At 42.5% G+C, this 25,273-nt stretch overlaps 2 protein-coding genes across 2 annotated transcripts; one reads left to right on the forward strand and one right to left on the reverse strand.

The window, feature by feature from the left end:
• gipc2 (GIPC PDZ domain containing family, member 2) lies at positions 1–15,863 on the forward strand. The gene is made up of 6 exons (XM_084327197.1): positions 1–538; positions 10,440–10,625; positions 11,948–12,128; positions 13,401–13,513; positions 13,986–14,067; positions 14,380–15,863. Exons 1-6 carry the CDS (start codon positions 257–259, stop codon positions 14,529–14,531), a joined length of 996 nt encoding a protein of 331 aa, XP_084183323.1. The 5' UTR covers positions 1–256; the 3' UTR covers positions 14,532–15,863.
• A 72-nt stretch (positions 15,864–15,935) lies between these two features.
• txndc12 (thioredoxin domain containing 12 (endoplasmic reticulum)) lies at positions 15,936–24,872 on the reverse strand. Its single transcript, XM_084327276.1, has 7 exons — positions 24,702–24,872; positions 24,025–24,085; positions 23,350–23,402; positions 19,080–19,153; positions 18,375–18,444; positions 18,194–18,277; positions 15,936–17,049 (listed from the first exon to the last, which is right to left on the reverse strand). The coding sequence occupies exons 1-7, from the start codon at positions 24,805–24,807 to the stop codon at positions 16,970–16,972; spliced, it is 528 nt and encodes a 175-aa protein (XP_084183402.1). The 5' UTR covers positions 24,808–24,872; the 3' UTR covers positions 15,936–16,969.
• Positions 24,873–25,273: the final 401 nt, after the last annotated feature.

A 25,273-nucleotide genomic window follows, 5' to 3' on the forward strand; every position in this document is an offset into this window, starting at 1 on the left:
GAGGGCTGTGCCAGAGTTTACAGTAGACAGGAGGGGGAGGGGAAGACGTCCCACATTCGCCACCTACCTGTTGAATATTTAGATTATTAATTTGCAAGCGAGAGGGGTGTGTGTGTGTGCGACTGTCGAAGAACAAAGTCAAACCTGCCAAGAAAGTCGCGCATTATAGCCGAGGTGCGGAAGGACGAAGGAAGGCTCGCAACAGGTAGCCACTCCAATGCTCTAGCCGCGGGACAGACACGGATTTACGCCAAAAATGCCTTTGGGAATAAGAAAAAAGAAAAGCAAGGCGACGAGAGAGAGCTCAAATCTGGTCGAAAATGAGGAGGTCGGTGGACAACACGCCGGTGGAAGCGCCGCCAAATCTGCCGTCAACGGCGGCGCCGGACTCCCACCTCCACCTGCGAACCTGCGGCCGAAACTCGTGTTCCACACGCAGCTGGCGCACGGGAGCCCCACGGGCAGGATCGAGGGATTTACTAATGTCAAAGAACTGTACGGGAAAATAGCATTGGCGTTTCATTTAAACCCGCCCGAGGTAAGTTGTGTGCTTTACGCACGGTTTTGATTATAAGAGTTTGACAGGTGTCTCTCTTATCGTCTTGGCAAATGTTGACGTTGTCCTTCGCAGCCGGTGATTGCGTCGTCAAAAGGCGCACCCTAAAGCACGGAGCACCTGACGTTTCACACGCAGCTCAATTTAATGTGAAAATATAGGCTTCCACTTGACCTGAAAAATGCAGTTTTACCCGAAACCAATTGAATGACCCGCATTGCAATGTTATCTGTTTCTGTTTTAAACGGATAAATAGTCTAATCGTGCCTATAATCCCCCCCCACCACAATGCGGTCAGTTTTCATTTCCGAGGTTTTGGACCACATTCAACTGGCCCAAGTTTTCTCAAACTTTTTGAAGCGGGGGGAGGATTTCGGTGTTAAATTACACTCACAGACGCCAACCATTGCATTTTTTTTTACAAGGGGCAAAAATGAAGACCCCATGTAAACAAGTGGACCGTCGTTCACTTCCTAGTCCTCCCTCAAGGCCAGAGATTCTTTGTTCTGTTCTTTTTAAAGGGATATGAGTGGCATGTTTGCCTCTTGTCCTCCTGACTGAGCTGGACCAGATAGGGGACAGGCGGCCTGATATCAGCCAGGGACAGACCCCCCCCCCCCCCCCCCCAAACGTTGGATCCCACGCTGGTGACAGTGAAGGGTGGGCTTCCCTGTAACCATTCCGTCTGACTTGATGGACACACCGGTCCTTATAAGGCTCAAAATGAATGGCATCTGAATAGGGATTTGTTCCATCCTGCCTCCCAGTGATATAACCATAATGACTTTTCGCTGGCGCTGTCTCAACTTGTTTTAATACAGAAATGGCCTTGCAGCGTGTTCTGCAGATGAGGTGTGTGCTATCAGTTCACTGGCAGTGCATCCGTTATGACTGTCGTCTGTTGATGTACACACCCCCAACACCCCCAAAAGTGTATGTGTGGGTCAATCGCCGTCGCTCCATGGCATCTTCCAGAGGAAGTCCCTGGCGTCCGGCTCAGTGGGCATGGCCTAGAATCCATCGGTAAGATAACGCCCCCCGCCTGCTGCCAGCCAAGCCAGACCTCCCCAGGGGAGCAGCAGTACCCTGCGCCTCCTCCCTCCGTAAACATTACTATTAGCACACACTCATGCCCTGTCAGTTTGGGAGAGAGGAGATGTAGAAACTCTGGGGTTTCCATACACACATTTACAAATGGTAAATGGTGCATTTATCCAAAGCGCTTTACAATTTGTTCCTCACATTTTACCCATTAATTCACACACCGACGGCGGAGGCAACCATGCAAGGTGCCAACCTGCTCATCGGGCGCAGTTAGGGGTCAAGTGTCGTGCTCAAGGACACTTTGACACGCTGCCCGGGAGAAGTGGGAATCGAACCGACGACTGCTCTACCTCCTGAGCCACTTTCGCCCCCACATGCTACTACTCCTCCACTAGGTTGCTGAACACAAATGCTTATATGCTTAAAGGAACACCCCAACGTTATGGGAAATGCGCTTAACCGTCTTCTCCAGAGTCAGACAAGAAGATAGATACCAATGTCCTCTCTGTGTGTTCAGTAGAAAACTATCTAGCTGCAAGCTAGCCTGGCTTAGCACGTGAATGGAAGCGGATACGGACCACTAGCCTAGCTGGTGGCTGGTTTCTAAGCTAGGATAGTGGTCCATCCACTTTCATTCATTTGTGCTAAATTAGGCTAGCTTGCAGCCGGATAGATTTCTACTGAACGCACAGAGAGGACATTGGTGTCTTATCTTAATATCTTCTTGTCTGTCTCTGGAGAAGACGGTAGAGCATTTCCCATAATGTTGGTGTATTCCTTTAAACAAATATAAATGTATGCACGGTTGCTTCTCCTATGGCTGTGCACTATGGCTATAATGACTAAACCTGCCAGCCTGCTCTGAATTGATTTCCCATGATGTAACCTAGTTACTAATTTATCACTGAGGAATACTGCTGACAACTGTTCTCACTCCTAAGCGAGACAACAAAACCATGTAGGCCACACCTACAGTAAAATCGAAATGCAGTCGGGTGGAAATGTAACGCTCCACTGTGGTAATTACAACATAATTATACGGGACGTTTTTTATTTCAGCTGCTGAAAACGACTGAGCCTAGTGTGTACAGTGAAAGGCAGAAACACCTGAGCTAAATCTGGCTACGTACCTCAAGGGAAACAGGAATATCATTAGTAATATGATCTCCAAATCCAATCTGTGGGAACCACCCAAACGTCATAATTGTTTTTGAAAGGATAGGATGCCTCATTACCTCCGCCAAGGTGAAGCTAGCTCAGGGTGGAGGTTATGTAAGTGCTCCCGTCTTGTCAATTTGTAAGTCCCATATGAATCTTGAACAGTAATAGAAAAAACAAAGCAGGCTATTCTCTGTCCTCGCTCCACGATGGTGGAACCAACTTCCCACCACAGGACAACAATTTTCCGCCGTTGACTAAAACACACTCTTCAATCAATATCTGGGGTTTTTGGCCTGATAATAAATAATATAAAATAAAGATAAAAAACCTGTGGCCTGAAATGTCGTCTGGATCTAAAACACCTAAAGTATTGATGTTTGTGTTTTGTGTGGAGGAACGTTCGACTCGTGTAATAAAAGAAACGAATTGCCTTTAAAAAGATTACTTTGGTTGCTAATCAGACTGTAAACAATGACTGGCGCGTGGAAGAGGAAGTCTTGGCCCGTGTATTGGAAATTGGAAGTGAGCAGCCAGCAGCTACACAGGAAGTGCTGAAAAACATTGACCACTGACTCCAGAGGCTAAAAGATGAACAAAAGATGATAGCCGATGGGTTCGGAGAGGAAGACTCATTTATTTTTGTGACCCTGTGACCTTTCCTCTGGTGCCATCATCAGGCTACATGTCATGAATGTGCACATTCATGACCCCAACAGCCTTTCCCCTAGCGCCACCATCATAAATGAGTGCATCCCCTGACGTGTGAGTCATACAGTCACCAAATTGGCTGTGAACATTCATGAAACCTGGAGAAACTGAGATATTTATGTTGGTCACCCCATGACACTTCCTATTGCGACATCATCAGGTCAAACTGAGAGCAACATATCTTGAAGAGTAATAACATGACCCCTAGAGGAAGTACCACCATAGGAATTTATTTTATTGGCAACACTTGTTTCTGTCATCTACCCAACAAAATGTTGCATGTGAAAGTAAATGGCAAAGTGAGGAGATTGTTAGGCCTTGGCGGAGGTCTGTACTCGACCGAGTGCATTCTTCCAGTTAAGTAATGAATGATGTTGTTGTGGTCTACTCTGTATCCATGGCTTACCTCGAATTGTACATTTATCTCCAAACAGTAATTAGAACATATTACAACATGTCTGGGTTTATGAGTATCTATTGCTAGGCTTAACCGAAACCCGGGGCGTTCAGTTCACACTATGCCCGATGTCATGACGCGAAGGGCGACATCTTTTTGTGTCTTCCAACTACACGGGTCAAAGTCTTGTGTATTCTCCCCACAAAGCCGTATACCTCGAGGCGTGGCGGTGTGACTTGTTGCAACGTGTCTCGTCTGTCCACCCGTTTCAACCGACTCGCCACCAGCGACGGGTCATTTGCTTAGAGTTTGAATACACCTCCGACCAAACCACAGCCGTCATAATATCTCTGTTTACTGATTGAAAGAGTGTGCTTCTCCGTCACTGTAGAAAGAGCGAGCGAGTTAAGTCAAATTCCATTCGAGGAACCTTGCATCCAAGGCCCTTAGCGGCAGTCGTATTTTGTTTGGCTTATTCCAAGCTTACACTGTTGGGCTGTAAATTACAGCCAAACAGTTCTTGATGAATCAGGAGGATTAGGAGGAACAATCCCACTTGATGGAGCCGCAGTCTGTGACTCTGTTGTTTACAATAGCTCTGGCCTCTACATGCGCTTCATTAACGACACTGGTGTCCAGACGACAAAACCGATACAACTATTACTCGATCATGCTACTTCAGGCTGTACATTTGCGTTACAGTATGTCATGTTTCACACAGGCTACAGAAACAACAAAAGGTTTTCCAACAAAGGATGTGTGATAGTAAGACGCTGCCAGGTCAACAATTTATTTAAAAAAAAAGGATAGACCACTGCACTTCCGCGTTACATGGAGCCCGTGAGGGGGGAGGGGGTAGGGGGGATAAAAATTAATGAATGTTGATTAGAGCCTTGATGATGGCGGTAGCTACAATATAACCAACCACTCATTCACGCGCTCCCTTTCCCTGTCCCTGTCCCTTCCCCCCTCCCCCGCTCTCTCCCATGAGCTCAAAATACCCAACGTGTTGCGGTGGTCAGAGGTCTATAGCTCCTATTCGTCCCCGAGACGTGTTTAGTGTGATGTCACTAACGGGAAGGAGGGAAGGAGCGAGAGAGAACAACGACCAAGGGAAGATTCGATTCAAATTAGATTAGATTGAAATGTATTGTCGTTATACAGCACAGTACAACGAAAACAAGTTTGGCTTCCAATCAGAGTGCAAATGTAACTATAATGTGCAATAGTAATATACAATGTATGAATGTACAGGTGATTCAACTAAGTATAAAATATACAAATTAGTACTAGGTAATAGTGCTATCGGATACATGTACAGAGTTGTAGTATTAATATGTACAGTGATACAGGTATAAAGACACTATGGTAAGTCATACTGGCCAGCAGCGTATCTAATAAGAGTAGGTAAGGGGTATGTACAGATATATAGTATCTATCTACTCTACTGGTAAAAAGGATTATATTGCAGGTACAGACATATGTGGATAAATATTGTAATGGAAATGTTATCTATGTCCACTATATACAGTAAGAATAAATGTATATATACAGTATACAGCATTATTGTACATGCTATCATACAGATCTATATATGTGTTATATGCAGGTATATATAGAAGGATACAGAGGGAAGGAAGACAAGGTTTTACTGTCATATTTGTTGTCACCTGTGTGTGGAACAGGCGTGTTTGTCAGCATGCTGTTGGAACAGGAAGAGATATTGACCTCAAATTGTTGTTGCACTACCCTCACGCTCCCCTACTGAGCTTTCATTGGTCTTGTGAGCCGTCAGCAAACTGTCCGCACAGGTTTTTATGTTCTCAAAAGCTGTGGAACACTTCAAGACAAAATACACGACTATTCTCACCTAAACAGTGTTTTCAAATGTATTGTCATTATACAGCACAAGTACAGTACAACGAAAATAAGTTTGGCATCCAACCAGAGTGCAAATGTAACCGTAAAGTGCAATAGTAATATACAATGTACAGGTGATTAAACTGGGTATAAAATAAATCAATTAGTACAGTACTACTGAATAATAGTGCTAATCACATGTATGTACAGAGTTTTAGTATTAATATGTACAGTGATACAGGTATAAAGACTATAGTAGTAAGTCATACTGGCCAGCAGCATAACTAGTAAGAGTAGGTAAGGAAAGCTTAAATTCTTATGACGTTCAGATGTACAATATAAAACTTAAAATATTTTTACATGATACAGCCTACAGTACTCATACATCCGCAGTTTGGTAAATGATTAAAACACCTTTAATGCTGATGAGTCTTGTTCCTTGTGGAGAAAGATGCCTTTATCGTAATTTAGAAGGTTACTCAATAGCATGTCTGGTAATGAATAATTAAATCTACCACAACTTCCTCCACGGTTCAATGAGGTCAGCTTTTGCTGTATGAAACCATCACATTCACAGAATATGCTAGATATTGAATGAAAATGCAAAAAGATTATTATTATTATAATGGATATACGTTATAATTCTCCACTACCTGCCATTAAAGGAACCCTCCACCAAAAAGATGAAGCCGATTTATTATGCCCATGACCTCACACATATCCCAAGACTTCAAACTGTCTTGTACAAATTCAATTGTTTTGAGAGTTATTGGATTAAAGAATTGGAACCTGTGATGTCATTATGATGCCACACTTTCCAGGAAATATGGAATACAGACAGACACAGCTCAGTGAAATTATGAAAATGGGCCTTTGCAATATGGTTTTCTAGGATGTGGTAATCATTCACTAAGGTCTTGATATTTTTTTCATTTTAATTGTTATTTAATACTAGCTTACTTATGAACTCTTTCACTCTGTAACTTTCAAACCAATTTGTAAAAGGCAGTATAGTTTTAGGATATGTTTGACATCATGGACAGAATAAATCTGCTTTATTTGTGAAAGTGTTTCTTTTATTTTTATCCTTTCTCTCTCTCTCTTCAGCCTATATTCCTACCATTGAAAGGCCTGTTGAAAAGACAGTGGACATAGTTTTGTTACGAAAGGAACTGGTTACCGAGGCTGGAGGCTTCAACACCATCTCATTACAGACCATCTATTACCGCTGAGGCAATTCAAGCCTGCAACCAACCATGGCCTAACAACCACAGAGCAAACGGGCAGTTTCTCCTCTAGATTTGTAGCTGTTGTCGTGATTACACACGTACTTTAACTCATTGGACGCCACCGATTAAGTGCGCCAGAGGGCGCTAGAGCACCACCGCTTTAATCAATGGGAGGACTGGGAGATTTGCGAGTGCTTAAAATATATCTTAAATTATGGCTATGGGTCTAATACACCCGTCGATTATCAGTGAGTTGCTTGCAGTCAACATGTACAGAACGGATTGTTTTTTCATCTGTACATTTCCATTTTATACCGTTTTGAATATGAGTATAGTTTTGGTGATTTCTAGTAATTCCAGAGAAAGACGCGATAATAGCCCTTTAGTGGAATACACAAAACACGTTGTCATTTTTCGGCTGATTATCGAATCTTCCTGAAATCAACGCTAGATCATCATTATTATCCTTCTTCGTGCAAGCATGCAATGGCCCTCGTAGCGCGGCGCCCCCCACCCCCTGCACCCAACGGAAAACAGCCACACATACACACACAGATACAGCGTCGGTCGGGGTAGAAATACATATCAGATCAATGATCAAATTTATATATAGTGTTCTTATCTTGTATCTGATGTAATGCAAAAGAAATAATCCAATTATCTGATCGCCATTTGAAGTACCGGGCGCGGAGGTCCGTGCCACGTTCAACAGCATTGCATATTGAGGGGGGGGGGGGGGGGCAACCCCCAACCCTCGCAGATGTATCGTTGAAATCAGGTTACCTCACCTGAGTATTTAAACCACGCCCGCACGGCTTGGATCGTCCCAGAAAAAAAACTATACCATTCCCAGTGGAGTGCAATACCAGCCGGAAGGCGTAGGTGGCGGTATTTGCCCTTTTGCGAGCTCAGACCCATTCCCAACGATAACATCAGGCTGGATGGATGAAAATGAATGGATACCGCTAATAAAAGAAACCCGACTATACTCGTGATTGGCGCTCAAGCAATGGCGAGTTAACCCGACTATCATCGTGACTGGCGTCCAATGAGTTAAGAATACTATTATCAAAGGTGATCAAAAAGAGTTGTGGCACAATATTTAATCCAGTCATTTAGCTGACGCTTTTATCCAAAGCAAACTTACAAATTGTGCACAACAAGTCAGCAGGATGGGGTACAACTCTGGCAGCTAAGGGTCAGTGTGTCAAACAAATAGTGTCAAACTTGAGTGTTACACTCTTGAGTGCATAGTTAGTATAGACATATTAGCATGATATAGGTAGTAAGATAAGATATTCCTTTATTGATCCCCTTGAGGAGATTCAGGCATAATAGCAGCATGGGGGAGGGGTATGGGCATGGTAATAGTAGTACAAGTATGGTAATGGTAGTACAAGTATAGTAGCATAGTAGTAAGGTACATACTAGTAATCAGAAGTTTTTTTTGTTTTTTTAGTCACCTGTCCTGCCTACTTATGTAGTCCTGTCCTGTTTTGGATTATCATGTCGTCCAGACTGACGATCCCACTCCTTGCACCTGCCAGTATTTATGGCTCAGGCAGTGGGAGGTGCATCTGTCACCCCGTGTGAGTCAGGGAGGGCGGTGGTGGTAAAGGAGACGTGTGTGTGTGTGTGTGTGAGAGAGAGAGAGAGAGAGAGAGAGAGAGCTCTGACTGCATCCTAGCCGTGCGCTGTGGCTGACACCTCCAGCACGAGGAGAGGAGTGCAGACTGCAGAGCCCTTCCCGTGCCAGGAGAGGAGAAGGAGGTTGATGTAAGCGATGGGTAACCTTGGTAACAAGGGGGCAGGTGTCCACCGCCACCTCCTCCCACGCACTCGTAAGGGTAATAATGCCGCCCTGGCCTGCTCTCTCCGAGGGGGCGAGGGGCTTTGCTGTGTGGCTCGCCCATGGAGCTCAGCCAGGCAGAGCGGCAACTTCAGCTCTCCTCCTCCTCCACTCTTTCACTCTCTCTCTCTTGCCCTCTCTCTTTCACTCCCCCACCTACACCCAGCCTCCCTCCTTTCTAATCCCTTTCTTTCATACTCTGGTTACCCACGGCAACCCTTGTGTCTGTGTCAGCTGATGTGTGTGTGCACAGTGCCTGTTGGTACACAAAAGGGGGCCAAATAAGGCAGAGTTCCTCTGCCAGCGCTCCGCCGGCCGCACAGAGGTCGCCGTCTCGGTGAACCGGCACAAATCGATCCGCTTTTTATATGCGACCCGGAAGTCTGTGGATAAATCCTGACTCAGCAGTTTTGAATATTTATACTACAAATCATCTACCGGTATATGTCTCACTTAAGAGCAAGTTTGTGAGTCTGTGTTTGTTTGTTTGTATGTGTGTGTGTTGTGTTGGTGTCTGGAGTTATTTTTGATAGTAGAAGAATGGAGATTAAAGGAGAACTTATTAATAGCTCGGTGCGCTCCGTCTGGGTGAGCTAGGGTGGAATAAATGATTCACCACCGGCAGGCTCCTCCCCCGTGGCTTTCACCGGCCAACCCCAGGCCTCTTAAATCAGGCAACTAGTATATCGTGTTCCTGGTGATCGTGTTTCCCCCCCCCTCTCCTCTCCTCTCCGTGCTGCCAAGAGACGGCAGCTTCAAGGTGTTGAGCCAGATTTTTTATTTTTCTGGCGTAGCCAGTAAAGGTCACCTCCGCTGTCCTTTTCATCGCAGGAAGGGACCTGCCCTCCTGGACTCAAAATAAAGTGGTCACGGAAACATGGTCTGTGACGAGGCCCCCGGTGATAAGTGGACGGAACCCAAACAAAATATAGGCAGAGTTCCCCCTGTTAAACTCGTAACCTGTATTTAGCACGTTGACTCGAGGTTCTGTCATGAAACACCTTTTATTTTTAAATCCAGCTCTGTTTTCAGCTTTGACTGATAGATTCAAATCTCCTAGGGACTGCTAAAAGGAGAGGATGCTGCCTAAAGATCTGTCCTTTCAGTGTTTTAAAATACACACAGTGAATGATAAACATTCTACAGGTCACAGGTGTCTCTTATGTCATTGTCATGTGCTTCAACAGTGATCTCATTTTTCTTTTCAACTACTTCAACACTTGTTTGTGTCTGTCTTCCTTTGTGTGTGTGTGTCTCTGTCTTCCTTCATGTGTGTGTCTTGTCTTCCTTCGTGTGTCTTCCTTTGTGTGTCTGTCTTCCTTTGTGTGTGTGTCTCTGTCTTCCTTCATGTGTGTGTATCTCTGTCTTCCTTCGTGTGTCTTCCTTCGTGTGTCTGTCTTCCTTCATGTGTGTGTATCTCTGTCTTCCTTCGTGTGTCTTCCTTCGTGTGTCTCTGTCTTCCTTTGTGTGTGTGTCTCTTCCTTCATGTGTGCATGTCTGTCTTCCTTCGTGTGTGTCTTCCTTCGTGTGTGTCTGTCTTCCTTCATGTGTGTGTGTCTCTGTCGTCCTTCGTGTGTGTGTCTTCCTTCGTATGTGTGTGTCTGTCTTCCTTTGTGTGTGTGTACACGTGCACAGATCCTATTCTGCACGCTGAACACCCACAAGATAGATATGGAGAAGCTGCTGGGTGGCCAGATTGGTTTGGAGGATTTCATCTTCGCCCACGTCAAGGGGATCCGGAAGGAGGTGGAGGTGTTCAAGTCTGAGGACGCGCTGGGTCTCACCATCACCGACAACGGCGCGGGCTACGCCTTCATCAAGGTAGGTGTTAATCTTGACGGCACAGTGCCGGAATCCTTTAAATGAACAATGTCTTGGCCATGTGTGTGTGGTCAAACAAGGGATGCGGTACAGTGGTTGCCACTCCCAATTTATGTGATTTCCATGTTTGTTTTTGAATTGGAAAGCTCATGAAACTAATTTAAAAAAAAAACCAATGTATGATTTCAAAAAAGATTTGATTATTAAATTAGAAAAAATAAAGTCGACCCTGATGGAGAAAAGTGTTTTTTTGCCCAGACAGCAGCCGTAATCTTGTACACAAAAGTGCTAACATGTTTGGTTTGCCTTTATGCCTAAAATAAATAATTGAAATGGTAATTAAATTGTACATATACACAATATTTGTAATACAAATGTAATGCACAACTAAATAATGCAGGGGGGGAGACAATTTTTATTCATAAGGGGATGATAATTTCTGAAATACATTTATTAACACGGTTAACATGACGTGTGTTTTGCTCTCAGTAAAGCTTTTGCTCAAATGTGCCATCCTGTGTCGCTGAAGCATCATTACATCACAGTGACTGGTCAGCATTTACTGTACTGAAGCCCTGGAGCTGTTTCACAGTAATTCATAAACAGTGTCTGAGATGATGATGTGGAGATGATGATGTGGAGAGACGGTCATCATGACTCTGGTGGCGAATTGTAAGCGTTCAGCGAAGCCCTTCAACACAGTTTGTCCTGCTCTGCGGTAACAAGCTTGGAAATGGATCATTATGTAAAAGATCTCAAACTCACCCATGCAGGGCTGATGCTGGTAAAGTGGATAGATTAGCATTTCAAATGTCTGTTCCGTTTTTAAAAGCTTTTTGAAATCCCTCATCAAATAAAAGGCGCAATCTTGCCCTCCTTTTTTTTTTTTTTTTCTTCTCCCGAGGAGGGATTTCACAATGGACTGCATTTATATAAAGATATGGGAGACAGTGGCTCAGGAGGTAGAGCGGTCGTCTGGTAATCAGAAAGCTCCCGGTCCGATTCCCGCTCCTCCTGGCAGCATGTCGAAGTGTCCTTGAGAAAGACACTTAACCCCCTAACTGCTCCCAATGAGCAGACGGGCACCTTGCATGGTCGCCTCTGCCGTCGGTGTGTGAATGTGTGAGTGAATAGGTGAATATGAGGCATAAGTTGTAAAGTGCTTTGGCTGCTCACCTTTTGACATCAAATAATCCAGAATAATTTTGGATGAAAAACATCCATATAAGATAATAATTAACTTTGTATAATAATTGTATTATATGATCATCTTTCCAATCCCCCCCTCATCCATCCATCCGCTCTCCTTCCTCGTACGGCAGCGCATCAAGGAGGGCAGTGTGGTGGACGGAGTGAAGGTGATCTGCGTGGGGGACCACGTGGAAAGCATCAACGGGCAATACATCGTGGGCACGCGGCACTACGAGGTGGCCCGCATGCTGAAGGAGCTCCCCAGAGACCAGGCCTTCACCCTCAAACTGGTGGAGCCCATGAAGGCCTTTGGTGAGTCGAGGACCGGGCTACGCTCAAGGAAACTATGAAAGAAGGAAGGGATGTCAGAACACCAGTGTTCTATGCTCTGCTTGGCGCCAGACTTTGATTGATTGAAAATGTTATTAACAGATTGCAGAATGGGTACAATACAGTACAGCTCAATACACACAATTGTTAAGGGGATGCAGACCAGAGAAAGACTTTCGTCTTGTTTTCATCAGGGTCCCCCATTTTCAATTCATCATAACATAATGACATACAGATAGACAGTACTGCTACATCTAGACATTTATGACATACCAGATCTACAAATACAGTACTGTTTGTGATACAAAAAGAGTCTAAGAAAGAGTGTCAGTTTGTCACTTTGGTGTCAGTTCTGTTGAAGCCTGTATTAACATTTAAAATATAGAAGCTATCTGAGGAAATATACATCAACCGATATATCAAACGTTGACTAGTTCACAATGCAACAAATTGCAGATGATTCTGACATCCGAGGTAATAACCTGTTTAAATAACGGGTCATAAACGAGGAGATGGCTGATCCCATTCAACATTCCCATGTAGTATCATACATTGGTTTTTGTATTATCATTCATTGGTTTATGTGCCATTTATCAACCAAAGAACTCCCCACCACAGTCAAGACAGCTGAAACCCGGCCAATTTTCCACCATCTAAAAACATACCACTTCAAACATCTAAAATAATATCTGAAGGAAAAATTTATGAAAAATAGCCCTCTTACTTACTGAGTGACCTTTTACTATCTTGCTAATATGTCTATACTATTATGCACTGTGAAACACTCAAATTCGACACTATTTGAGGAACAATGCCACTGACCCTTAGCTGCCAGAGATGTACCGCTCCTGCTGACTTGTTGTACACAATTTGTAAGTCACTTTGGATAAAAGAATCAGCTAAATGACTGAATTGTAAATTGTAATTCAACTCAATGTCGGCCGAACTGAACGTTTCCACACTTGGCACCAATGCGCTATACAGTGACATGATGACCCTTCCTTCTTTTATTGTTTCCTTGGCTACGCTACAACAGACACACCGTGCTGGGTGGTCGGATGGACTGAATGCTTTTTAATGGTCTCATGCGAGATTAGAATTTCTGAGAACTGACCATTCTAATGTTGATGTCACAAACGGCTGTTGGCCATTGACGGCCATCGAGAGGTTAGATAGAATTCTTAGAACATTTTACAAAAAAAAATTAAAAGGGAAACTTTTAACTGAAAATGTTTTTTCTTCCAAATTGAACAGAAATGCTTGAGCCCAGGTCAAAGGGTGCCAAGCCTGCCAGTGAGAACAAGATAGGAACGGGGAGAGGAACTCTGAGACTCCGCTCCAAGGGTCCTGCTACTGTAGAGGAGCTGGTGAGAATCTGCATTGATGCTACAGGCTGCTGCGTTATGGGAAAAATAATCAGCATTATTTGGATTGATATTGAAATCACGATTATTAAACACGATTGATCATTGATTTTAGAACATCATATGATGACTGAATTTGTTTTCCCTTTCTTCTCGACCAAAGGCTGCTTTTCTGTCATCTTCTACAAGTTACCAAAGACGTTTAAAGATAACTGGAGAAACATGCCATGGCTTCCTCCCTCTTAACGCGATCTGAAACTATTGTTTGGTCTAGTTTCAGGGGGGCGGGGTGCGCTGCATTTACAACACAAGACAACACAGCATGCGGCACAATAATCGTTTTATCTCGATTATCTTGGCCAATAGATGAGCGATTATATCGTCTTGGGTGATTGTAACCAAGTTGGATGATTCCCCCACCATTAACAAATTTGAATTCCCTCCGTCCACTAACACATTTGCCCGGCTTCTGTAGCCAACAGAGTTCGAGGAGAAGGCAGTAAAGAAGGTAGACGACCTCCTGGAGAGCTACATGGGCATCAGAGACACTGAACTTGGTAAGTAGATGTTTGTCAGTGAGTATAGCCCTGTAATACTGGCCGTCTTGTTTGTTAAAGGGGTTGTTTACATGTTATTAAGTGTGTCTCTCACCAAACCTGCAGGGACTACAGTGTATGACGTATATCATGCCAGTTAGGGTACCTGTTGTTTACTGTATATTCAGATCAAATTTTATTGCCTATATTTGTATTTCTACTATTACCCTGCCCATACCTGTACCTCCCCTCTCCCATGCTGCTATGACGCCCGCATTTCCCCAAAGGGATCAATAAAGGAATATCTTATCTTATTCACTCTTCCCTCTCCAGCTGCTACGATGGTGGAGGTGGGCCGTGACAAGAATAACCCCGATGAGTTTGCCATGGCGCTGGACGAGGCCCTGGGAGACTTCGCTTTCCCAGATGAGTTTGTTTTCGACGTCTGGGGAGCCATCGGAGATGCCAAGCAAGCCCGATTTTAAGTTTGAACATCTTCCTCCTCGCAGCACGTATCCTCATTAAGTTTGAACCACCCTCTTCCTCCTGGCAGCACGTATCCTCACTAAGCCAACTGGACAGATTTAGAAACCAGTGCAAAAAAGGGGTAGACTGAGAGATCTTAACACATCTCTGTTGCACTTGGATCTAAATGTCTTAACGGAGCGACAGTGGTGAGGGGAGTTCCACGGGAGGCATTTCTGACACCTGTTAATATTCTAGGTAGGATATCTAAGAGAATGGAAGTGCTGTTCCCAACGTTGGAACATGGCTAAGAATTGGTGATACATTCCAGATGTTGTGTAGATCCCTTCAGGGACAGCATCCTCTTCTACTGTATTAAGTGCACATGCTCTTGTTGTCCCATCCCAGCAAACCTAGTTGAACAATGTTCTTTTTACACTGGTTACAAGCGGTACGTACACCTCCTAAAACATTTGTTTTTATTGTAAATCATTCACTCCCGTTTTAATCGCACTTCTTTATAACTGTGGTAAATTCTGAACATACAGATCAAATCTATCGCATAGATTTTTATATTTCTTGTGTCAAATGCTGCTGAGATTGTTTTTCTAACGGCAACATTATGTAATTAGTGTAATTATAGCAATATCTCTTATATCTTGGTTGAGTAGACCACACACACTGTCCTCCACTTTCTCTTTTAGAGGCCATCTGTTTTTATTTTCTTAATCTCACTTTGGAAAACTATTGATGACAGTTGTATTGTGTTCTTGTTTGACATGCAAGTTTATTGAATTCCTACTTTGTGCCCTCATATCTGAAGTTTTTTTTTTTTTTTTTTTTGTAGCCTTGAATTTGTCCTACGGAGAGAATAGTTTTCCATTTTGTTTAATTGTTTGTTTTTAATTGTCAGATTCAGTTTATGCCTTTCGCCAAGGTGACGGCACAAATTCGACTAACATTCCTTCCCTTAATGGCAGTTTTTTAATGTAATTGTTCAGCAGTTTACAGATACTTTCTCTCTTTTTATTTATTTTTTCATGAAAAGCATGCTGGGAAATATTTTTTAAGTCGAGACCCATCATCAAACCTCCTAAATCAGCCATCTTGGAAGTCTGTTGACATGTCTTTTTGAATTGTGATCAATTGCAATTCAGGGGCGTACACACATTAACGTATTGCAACTACACTATACTTTCAGTTGGTATTGTCTTCAATTAGTAGTGTTTTATCGGTTAAAGTAAACAGGAGTTTCAGAATTGTTAACTGAACTTCAGACACATTGTTGCATATTGTTTTGACAATCCACAAGGGATCACTATTGTTTTAGAAAATTTAGATAATAAAAATTGATATACTATTAAAATTGTGTCTTGTAATTAATCCAACATTGTTTTAGAATGAAAAGACGAAGATTAAAAAGACAATGTTACAACAAACTTTATTTGCACACTTGGCTGTGTACATGTATATAAAAGACGGCATAACAAAAGACACTTACCCAAATGGTTCATCCCTTCCAAAGAAAAGTTTAACCAGGTCGCGTCAGCAAGAAATTTGCATACTGGTGTCACATTTCCACAAGTGGCTGAACAAATTCCATGCGGTCAGATCAACTTAATCTATGAATAATTCCCAAAATAAATGTTAATCAACTTGAGTGAACAAATAATTGACATACCGATTCAAAAACAGCTACACACCCCCACCGACAAACTACAAAAAATGTAGAATAGAAATACAGCCCCCCCCCCCCCCCCCTAATATTGGGGGAGAGCTAATATTGTCAGATATTTCTGTAGAGGATTTGGAAGCACATTAAGTATATAAAGACATCTTGACCAATATGATGAAGTACCTTGAGCAGGTATGGATTAATATCAAATACTGCAGTTATTGGGCTAGCTTGAGTTGTTTTATCAACCTCTACAGACCGTAGGTAATATGGCATTTTTATTCAAGTATAGTACATTTCAACTATGCACGGTATTGGAGAGAAAAGGACTATACAAATTATGAAACTTATTAAAAGCCTTGTATTGTGACTGGAACAAATAATTACCTCAGCACCACAGCCTCAAGGGTTGGCTTGCTTTGGTTCACGAGATGGACTGAGATTTGCCCATACAGTGTTATAAACACGACAATCATGCTCGAGTACAACCATTATTTAACCGAAGAAAACCATAAATATGGAGTGAAACCAGCTGTGTGCAGCAGCCACAGCCTCACTGGCTGTTAACCCTTTCACTACCACACTACAGACGGTTAGTGTGGTAGTGAAAGGGTTAACCCTTTGTCGTGTGGCAGTGAAAGGGTTAACCTTCTGTATTGTCGCAGTGAAAGGGTTAACCCTTTGGTAGTGTGGTAGTGAAAGGGTTAAAAGGGCCGTTCTGGGCACCGGCTGGGGGAGTGGAAACAGTAGCCCTTGCAGCCTTCCGCCCGTCTCTCCGTCGTCTTATAGTTCGTCTCCGACGTGAGCCTGCCTGTAGGCGTCGCCCGTCAGCTTCTCCTGTGCCTCCTTCATGCCGGACACAACTGTGTGAGACGAGAGAGCGGACGAGGAGTTTCAGACACACGCCTTGCTTATAAACACGCTCTCCTCGACACGGCAAGTGTATGAACCAAATATCAATCATCAGCCTACAATTATAGGCAAGGCCTCCGATTTGTGTGGCAAGTTTATGAACCAAATATCAGAATCAGCCTACAATTATAGGCAAGGCCTCCGATTTGTGTGGCAGGTTTATGAACCAAATATCAGAATCATCAGCCTACAATTATAGGCAAGGCCTCCGATTTGTGTGGCAAGTTTATGAACCAAATATCAGAATCAGCCTACAATTATAGGCAAGGCCTCCGATTTGTGTGGCAGGTTTATGAACCAAATATCAGAATCAACAGCCTACAATTATAGGCAAGTTTATGAACCAAATATCAGAATCAGCCTACAATTATAGGCAAGGCCTCCGATTTGTGTGGCAGGTTTATGAACCAAATATCAGAATCATCAGCCTACAATTATAGGCAAGGCCTCAGATTTGTGTGGCAAGTTTATGAACCAAATATCAGAATCATCAGCCTGCCCTACAATTATAGGCAAGGCCTCAGATATGTGCGGCCCAGGGCTGATGCTTAGCCAGTTTGTCCAGGAACACACATTAAGGTTGAATACACAGCCTGTCTGAAGGAGAAGCACTTCTTTGTGATCTTCATTGAGAAATGTGATGTCTGGAGTGTTTGGAATATAGTAGAGAACATCACAAGTAATGGTTCTGCTCCACTTCGGCAAATTGCTGTGACTGATGATGGCGACACAATGCAATGCTTGTAGTGGAGCTAGTATGTGACATAAAACACACACTATAGCATGATGTTAAAGGAATATGCTAACATTATGGGAAAAGCTTAGTCTTCTCCAGAGTCAGTCAAACTAGAAGATTTCATCTCTGTTCAGTAGAGAGCTATCCAGCTGCAAGCTAGCACAGCACAATGAAAAGCGGACACCTTTCCCGGAGTTTTAAGCTAGGCTAGCTGATCCGTATCCGCTTCCATTAATTTGTGCTAAACTAGGCTAGCTTGCAGCTGGATAGATTACTGAACGCACAGAGAGGAAATTGGTATCCATCTTCTTGTCTGACTCTGGAGAAGACCCTTCATCTTCCTTTAAGGAGATCATTACCGTGGTCTGCATTGCTGTAGAAATACTTGTAGTTTGGATTCCCATTTTTGTTAGTGATTTCAGGGTGGACTTTCCCACTGGGATCTGTGGGGGAGTAGCGACGAGACGAGATTAAGATCATATACAATCCTTTGCTTGTTCCAAAAACTTTTTTTTTCTTTACAAGGAGCCACGTCCTCACCAAGGAAAAGAATTCTAGGAATGTATCCACCATCAGGGCTGTAGGATTCATCCTTGGGTTCCTCCTCGTCCTGTTGGGGAAGGAGAGATGATGGTCTACTACAGTCTACATCTCACCCCCAGTGTTGCCAGATAATTATTGTATTTGTACGATCATTTTCCCCTCTGTACACCCGTTCTATTGGTTATGACTTGCAAATGATCATTTCTCACAAAACCTCAACTATAATTTAATAATAATAATAATAATAATAATAATAATAATAATAATAATAAGATATTCCTTTATAGATCCCTTGAGGAGATTTGGGTGTCATATCAGCATGGGGAGGGAAAGCACAGGTATGGGCAGGGTAATAGTAGAAGAAAGACCTAAATATAGGCAATAAAATTGAGAATGAGAAAAGTAAACAAAGATGAGGTCTGTATGCCCTATCGGTTATATTATACGTTACAATAAATATAGGCGATAAAGAATTTGAATATACTATGAGTAAAAGTAAACAGTATACACAAGGTGCAGTATACACACAAGGTGCAGTATATAAATGAACAGTGTAAACAATACAATTAACTGAATATAAGAAAACATTTTATCCTCTGGGATGATCATTTAACATTTCCCATCTGGCAACGCTGCCCTGTACAGATCATTTCTCTTAGCATCCAAGTGAACAAGGTTTACTGGGACAAACCATTGACTCACCTCCACGTTGATCATCACAAAGTTATGAGCTAACTCGGAGATCTCCTTGGACTCAGAGAATTTGGGCTTCAGAGCTGATGGAAGAGAACAACAACAACAACATGGTTAATGGTGTTGGGGATGCACCACTGCACCAGTATATCAGCCGACACTGACAGTCTATTTGGCATTTTTGTGACTTGTGTTTTGAGTGTGTTCCCTAATACACCAATAAGTGAACAAAACAACATTAACTACAGTAGCTCTGTTTCCATTGACAGATTTGATCAATAAAAGCATAAGCACATCACGGTATGTCTAATGGAAACTGCTATTTGTTTTCAGAAAGAAATTGTTAAGACAAAAGTGCATTTCATTTTCGTTCACTGCTTTTTGCGACATTTGATGATGGAAATTGTTTTGGGGAGAAAAGAATAACTTAATGAAGACAAAAGGTCATGTTCCACCACAATACTTTCTGTCCTCTGATCATCCTGATGGTGCATTTGCCACAAATTGGGACCTTACTGTTTCCACATATGGACATAAGAGCTAGATAATATATTTCTTTATTGTCCCCTCTGGGGAAATTCGGGCATCATAGCAGCATGGGGAGGGTAGTTACAGGTATGGCAGGGTAATAGTAGAAAGACACAAATATAGGTAATAAGATTAGATCTGAATAAAAAAAATACGAGAAAAATAAACTCTAAACAAAGGTGCAGATGATGGTCTGTATGCCCTATCGGATATATTATACATATGGCAATAAATAATTTGAATCTGAATGTATACTATGAGTAAAAGTAAACAGTATACACAAGGTGCAGTACACACAAGGAAGGTACCCTAACTGGCATGATATACGGTATAGTCCGTGCAGGTTTTGGTGATTAGAATGAACCCCAGTGTGCAGTACACTCTAGATCAGGGGTGGCCAACCTTTTTTGAACCAAGATCTACTTTTTTATTTACCACCTAGCCCGAGAGCTACCAGCCAAAATTGTATATTGTAAGCCGTCATTTGAGGCTTTATAAAAGCAGCATAATGAACACAAATCTGTCAGTGCCGAGTCCGACCTCATCTTAAATAACAAACAGCATTGCTTGTTGTAGTTAACAAAGGAGAGGAAGAGTTGATTTAGCAAAAAAAAATAAAAAATTTAATAATCAAATTTTATTAATCAAGATCTACTTGACATCAGCCCGCGATCTACCTGTCGATCGCGATCGACTGGTTGGGCACCACTGCTCTAGATAAACCACATGCCGAGTAGTTTCACCTGCCATGTCTCGTGATTATCCAACTCCCTGCATCATTATATTGACCCTCATCACCATCCTGCAGAAATGCACCTGTGAATGTTTCCGCCGGGATACTCATTCCGGCTAATTCACCTACGATGTGACAGGTTTGTAAAGCACAGTGGCAATGTGCTTTCTGGTGGGACATTCCTAAGTGATTAAACCACAGGGGTCTCCGTGAACCTGGGGGACGCCACCTCCCGGAACTGTTATGTGATGCTGTTGCCATGACGTTTGATGCATGACAGAGTGGAGGACCGTTCTGCATTCGTATTGCTATTGTCCGTTTGTGAACAGGTAAATGGAAACACATCTTGGGAAGCATTTGTTGCACAAATAACACATGCAATCTTTCTAAATAGTACACACTTCCTCAATCAATATCTGAAATGAAGGACAAAAAACTACTAACCTTACTGTCTAGTATTATGCACTTTGCTACTAAGCCGCCTATATCACTACCTACTATAAATGTCTATACTACTATGCACTCAGAGTGTAGCACTCAGGTTCAACCCCATTTGTCTAACAAATTTACTTAGCCTTAGCTGCCAGAGTTGTACCCTTCCTGCTGACTTGTTGTACAGAACTTGTAAGTCACTTTGGATAAAAGTGTCAGCTAAATGACTAAATGTACACGCTAAGCATGTGTTACATGTAATGACTAAATGTAATGGTGACACTCATTTGTCAGACATGTCAATAGAATCGTAGCTGATGACATTTTTTGTTTCCCTTTAATTGGCACAGTTGTGTCCTTTATTTGCTACAGGGAGTGTTGTAACGCCCCTATACTCACAATAACACTTGATAGTCTGAAGATAGGCATATCTGAAAAGCTTAACCTGTTTGTACTTGATTGATTGATTGAAAAGTTAATTAACAGATTGCAGAATGGGTACAGTACAGTACAGCTCAAGCCTCAATACATACAATTGTTAAGGGGATGCAGACCAGAGAAAGACTTTCGTCTTGTTTACATCAGGGTCCCCCATTTTCAATTCATCATAACATATATGACATACAGATAGACAGTACTGCTACATCTATACATTTATGACATATCAGATTAGCAAATACAGTACTGTTTGTGATACAAAAAGTGTCCAGAAAAAGTGTATATACATTTGACGTCGAAACTGTACATTGGAGGAGGTTGGGTGGGTGCTGTACATTTGGGGGGGGGGGGGGGGGGGGGGGGGGTTGGGGGACACTGTACACTGTACATTGGAATACTGACAAAGCCATACTTGGTCATTTACTGTACAACTGGGTTAGGACATTTGTAGGGGCCAGTTTTGAATTGCAGTCTCCCGTAGGTGTTCTTTCAGAGTGTTTTTGAAAGTGGGTAGTGATTCACATTCCTTTACAGCTTTGGGTAGGGCGTTCCACATTGATGTGGCATAATTGCGAAACGTGTTTAGTCCCTTGTTTGAGCCGAATCTGGGTTTAACATGATTTGTGTAGCTCCCTCTGGTGTTGTGATCGTGGTATTCACTGACCTTTGGGAAGTATTTTGACATGTACATGGGTACCTTGGTCGCATAGTGTATCTTGTAGACCAGGCCCATTGCAAGTTGCTGTACTCTGTCGTCTACTCTAAGCCATCCTAGGTTGTCAAAGTGGGCAGGGGTGAGGTGGGTTCTAGGAGTCAGGTCAAGCAGTAGTCTGACTAGCTTGTTTTGAGATGTTTGTCATTTGTTTTTTAGTGCCTTTGAGGTGCTTTGGTACCATGAGGTGCAAGCATAGTCGTAGTACCCTTGAATGAGTGCTCCTGCCAGAGTCTTCAGGGTATTCTTGTTTACCAGGGAGGAGATCCGGTACAAGAATCGAGTTCGTTGGTTGACTTTTTTTTATTACATTGGATGCCATTTTGTCACAGGATAGATTAGCCTCTAGGATGGAACCCAGGTAGGTAATTTCATCTTTCCTTGTGACAATATTGTCACCCACTGTAACCGAGAAGCCGTCGGTCTTGCTGAGTTTGTTATTTGAACCGAAGAGAATGGACTCTGTTTTGCCCATGTGTAATGATAGTTTGTTGTCGGCGAGCCATATTCAGATTTTGCCTAGTTCCGAGCTGAGGGCTTTTTCAACCTGTAACTTGTTCTTGTCAGAGACCAGCAGGGCTGAGTCGTCCGCAAACAGGAACAAGTTGCAGTCACAAGCTGACGACATGTCATTTGCATAAATTAGGAAAAGTAGCGGTCCTAGTATGCTTCCTTGTGGAACACCACAGCTCACTGTGAGGGGGGGGATAGGGTACCGTTTACCTCCACCATCTGTTCTCTCCCCTCCAGGTAGGATTGTATCCAGCTCACTGATAGACTATCAAAACCAATTGCTTTTAGCTTGTCAATCAGAATGGAGTGATTGACAGTGTCGAAGGCCTTTTGTAGGTCCAGCATGACCATGCCGCAGTATTTGCCCACGTCCACCTCTTGTTTGATGTGGTCGTTCAAATAGAGAAGGCATGTGTCAGTGGAGTGGGATGTTCTGAAGCCAGATTGGAATTCGTAGATCAGATTTTTTTTCCGCAAGGTACTTTTCGATCTGTTCGTATACAATTTTTTCCATGACTTTCGAGATGGATGTAAGGATAGAAACAGGGCGGTAGTTGCCTAGGTCTAATTTGCTGCCCTTTTTGTGCAGGGGTGTTACTCTCGCAATTTTGAAGTCCTTGGGGACGTGTCCCTGTTTTATGGAGAGGTTTATTATGTGTGTGATGACTGGTGCGATGGCGGCTGCTGAGTCTCTGAGGAATTTGGAGGGGATGTTGTCATGGCCTGTGGCCTTGTTCGGTTGGAGGGCGCTCAGTTTTTTGAGTACCTCATCTGTAGTTACCATTTCCAGTTTGAAGTAGTCTACTAAGATCAAAAAGGTGTGATAAACAGCTATAGCACCTCATACTCTTCACATTAGGACATTAGAGTCCAGTACACAATCTGCCTTTTACTGAGTGGAGGAAGACAGAAGGGTATTCTACCTTTGCAGGCTCCACACCAGGTCTTGTGGATGATAACCATAATTGGCAGCCCACTGCAAAAACAATACACATGAAGTCAGTCAAACTTTACAGAGTCAACATCTCAATCGTACATCAGATCCAAGGCCGCCTGCCTCTAAATAAGTGGGCAGATCAATATAGTTGTTTCTGTCTGGAATCCTCCTTATATTAGAGCAATAAACCACCACAGGATTGCAGTATTAATGCAATATTTCATTTGCGTCTTTTTTGGGACTCAAATATCTACATTAACTCTGTTTTTGTCATTGAAATATCTGGACCTTGTAATTTCACTTGTCCTTTCCACTTGTAGCATCAGCATGGCCATGTGATCCATCTAGACTTCTTTGTGTCATTGTCAACTTAAAAAGAGCTATGGAATATATATATATATATATAAAAGCAACATTAAGCCCTTGTTTCCATGATGGTATAATTTCAGATTGAGCCTGCACACCATTATTGCGGTTAATGGGAACTTGCACAAATAAAATAATAATAATCTTATAATAATAAGAAATAGCAGTTATAGCAGCGTTGTGCCCAACTCTGCGGTATCCAAGATTCAAGAGATTCCTGCTGTAAGCTTCCCGTTTGTGTTGCAGTCCTACACCCATCAACACTTAAGCCTAGAGCGCAGACAATATCATTCACCTGGCCTCCGCCTCCTTCGTCCCATCGTACATCGTCCTCCAGTGGATGTGGTCTCCAAAACCTGTGAAAGACAAGAGTCCCATCAATACCCTGGCTTTATGCATCCGCCAGGTGTTGTATTACTAGGCCAGGGTGTGTCTGCATGGTCTACTACAATATGGCTTTGACGGGAAGGGAGAATTTCCTGGAAACTGTACACTAGCACTTCTACGAGAGCAAATAAAGCTGAATAGATGGTAATTCAATACCAGGCCATGGGTAGAGATGACTTGAATATCATTTGTAACTACTTAGCCAAGTCGGCTAGGGAAAAAAGAGAAAGAATGGTTCCTCGTTGCTAGTTGACTGTGTATCAAGAAGTTACAACTCAATTATATTATAACAGAAATATAAAATGATGTTGGCATTGAGGAAGGAATACTGTTTGACGAGAGACGAGTCGACTATATACTGCAATCTACCTGGCTCAGATCATTCAGCATACATGACAAAATAGTTCTGCAAACATTGCATTCAAATAACAAGCTTGTGCGAAGTGAATATTAAAGTATTATCATTATTTGTATGAAGATAGCCGGGGCTAAGGTAACGTATAGCGATATATAATAATGTGTCAATCAATGTTATACATTATTTATGGTACTGGCAGCAGAGACTAGTGTTCGTCCTAGACTTACCTCGTCCGTGTGCTTCTGATAGGGCTACAACCTTATGCAAATACGACAAAGAAAACAAAAACTGAAAAGAGGACAATAACGCAACATTCAGAAGAGGAGACGGCATCTTTGAAAGGCCTGTGTAACCAACTACAACTACAAGTGCGAGCAGAAGAACGAACGGCTTCTCGTCTGTCAATGAACCGGAAGTGATTATGCAATATTATGTAGGATGGGGCGGGGGGGCCAAATCTCAACATTTCATAATAAAGGTCTTCCGTAAGTTTTTGACTAACCATTTTTTGTATATTATTTCTTTTAGGAGGGGTAGGTTTTATAATTTAGCTTATATTTCATTTAATTTTATTCCACCTTTATTTTTTTTTACAGTTGTACAGCCCTGGCCTATTTTTATTGTATAATAATTATATTTATAATCTATTGTGCTTCTATTTTAATTTAGTTTATATTCCATTTTATTTTATTCCACCTTTTGAATTAATGAATTATTTTATTTCGAATGTTTACAAATAGGTACAAATAAATAAACATAAACTTAAATAATTGTTCGAAAATGTTTACAAATAAACAAA

The sequence above is a fragment of the Notolepis coatsorum genome (genome assembly GCF_963971535.1).
Source record: "Notolepis coatsorum genome assembly, chromosome: 13".
Classification (NCBI taxonomy): Eukaryota; Metazoa; Chordata; class Actinopteri; order Aulopiformes; family Paralepididae; genus Notolepis; species Notolepis coatsorum.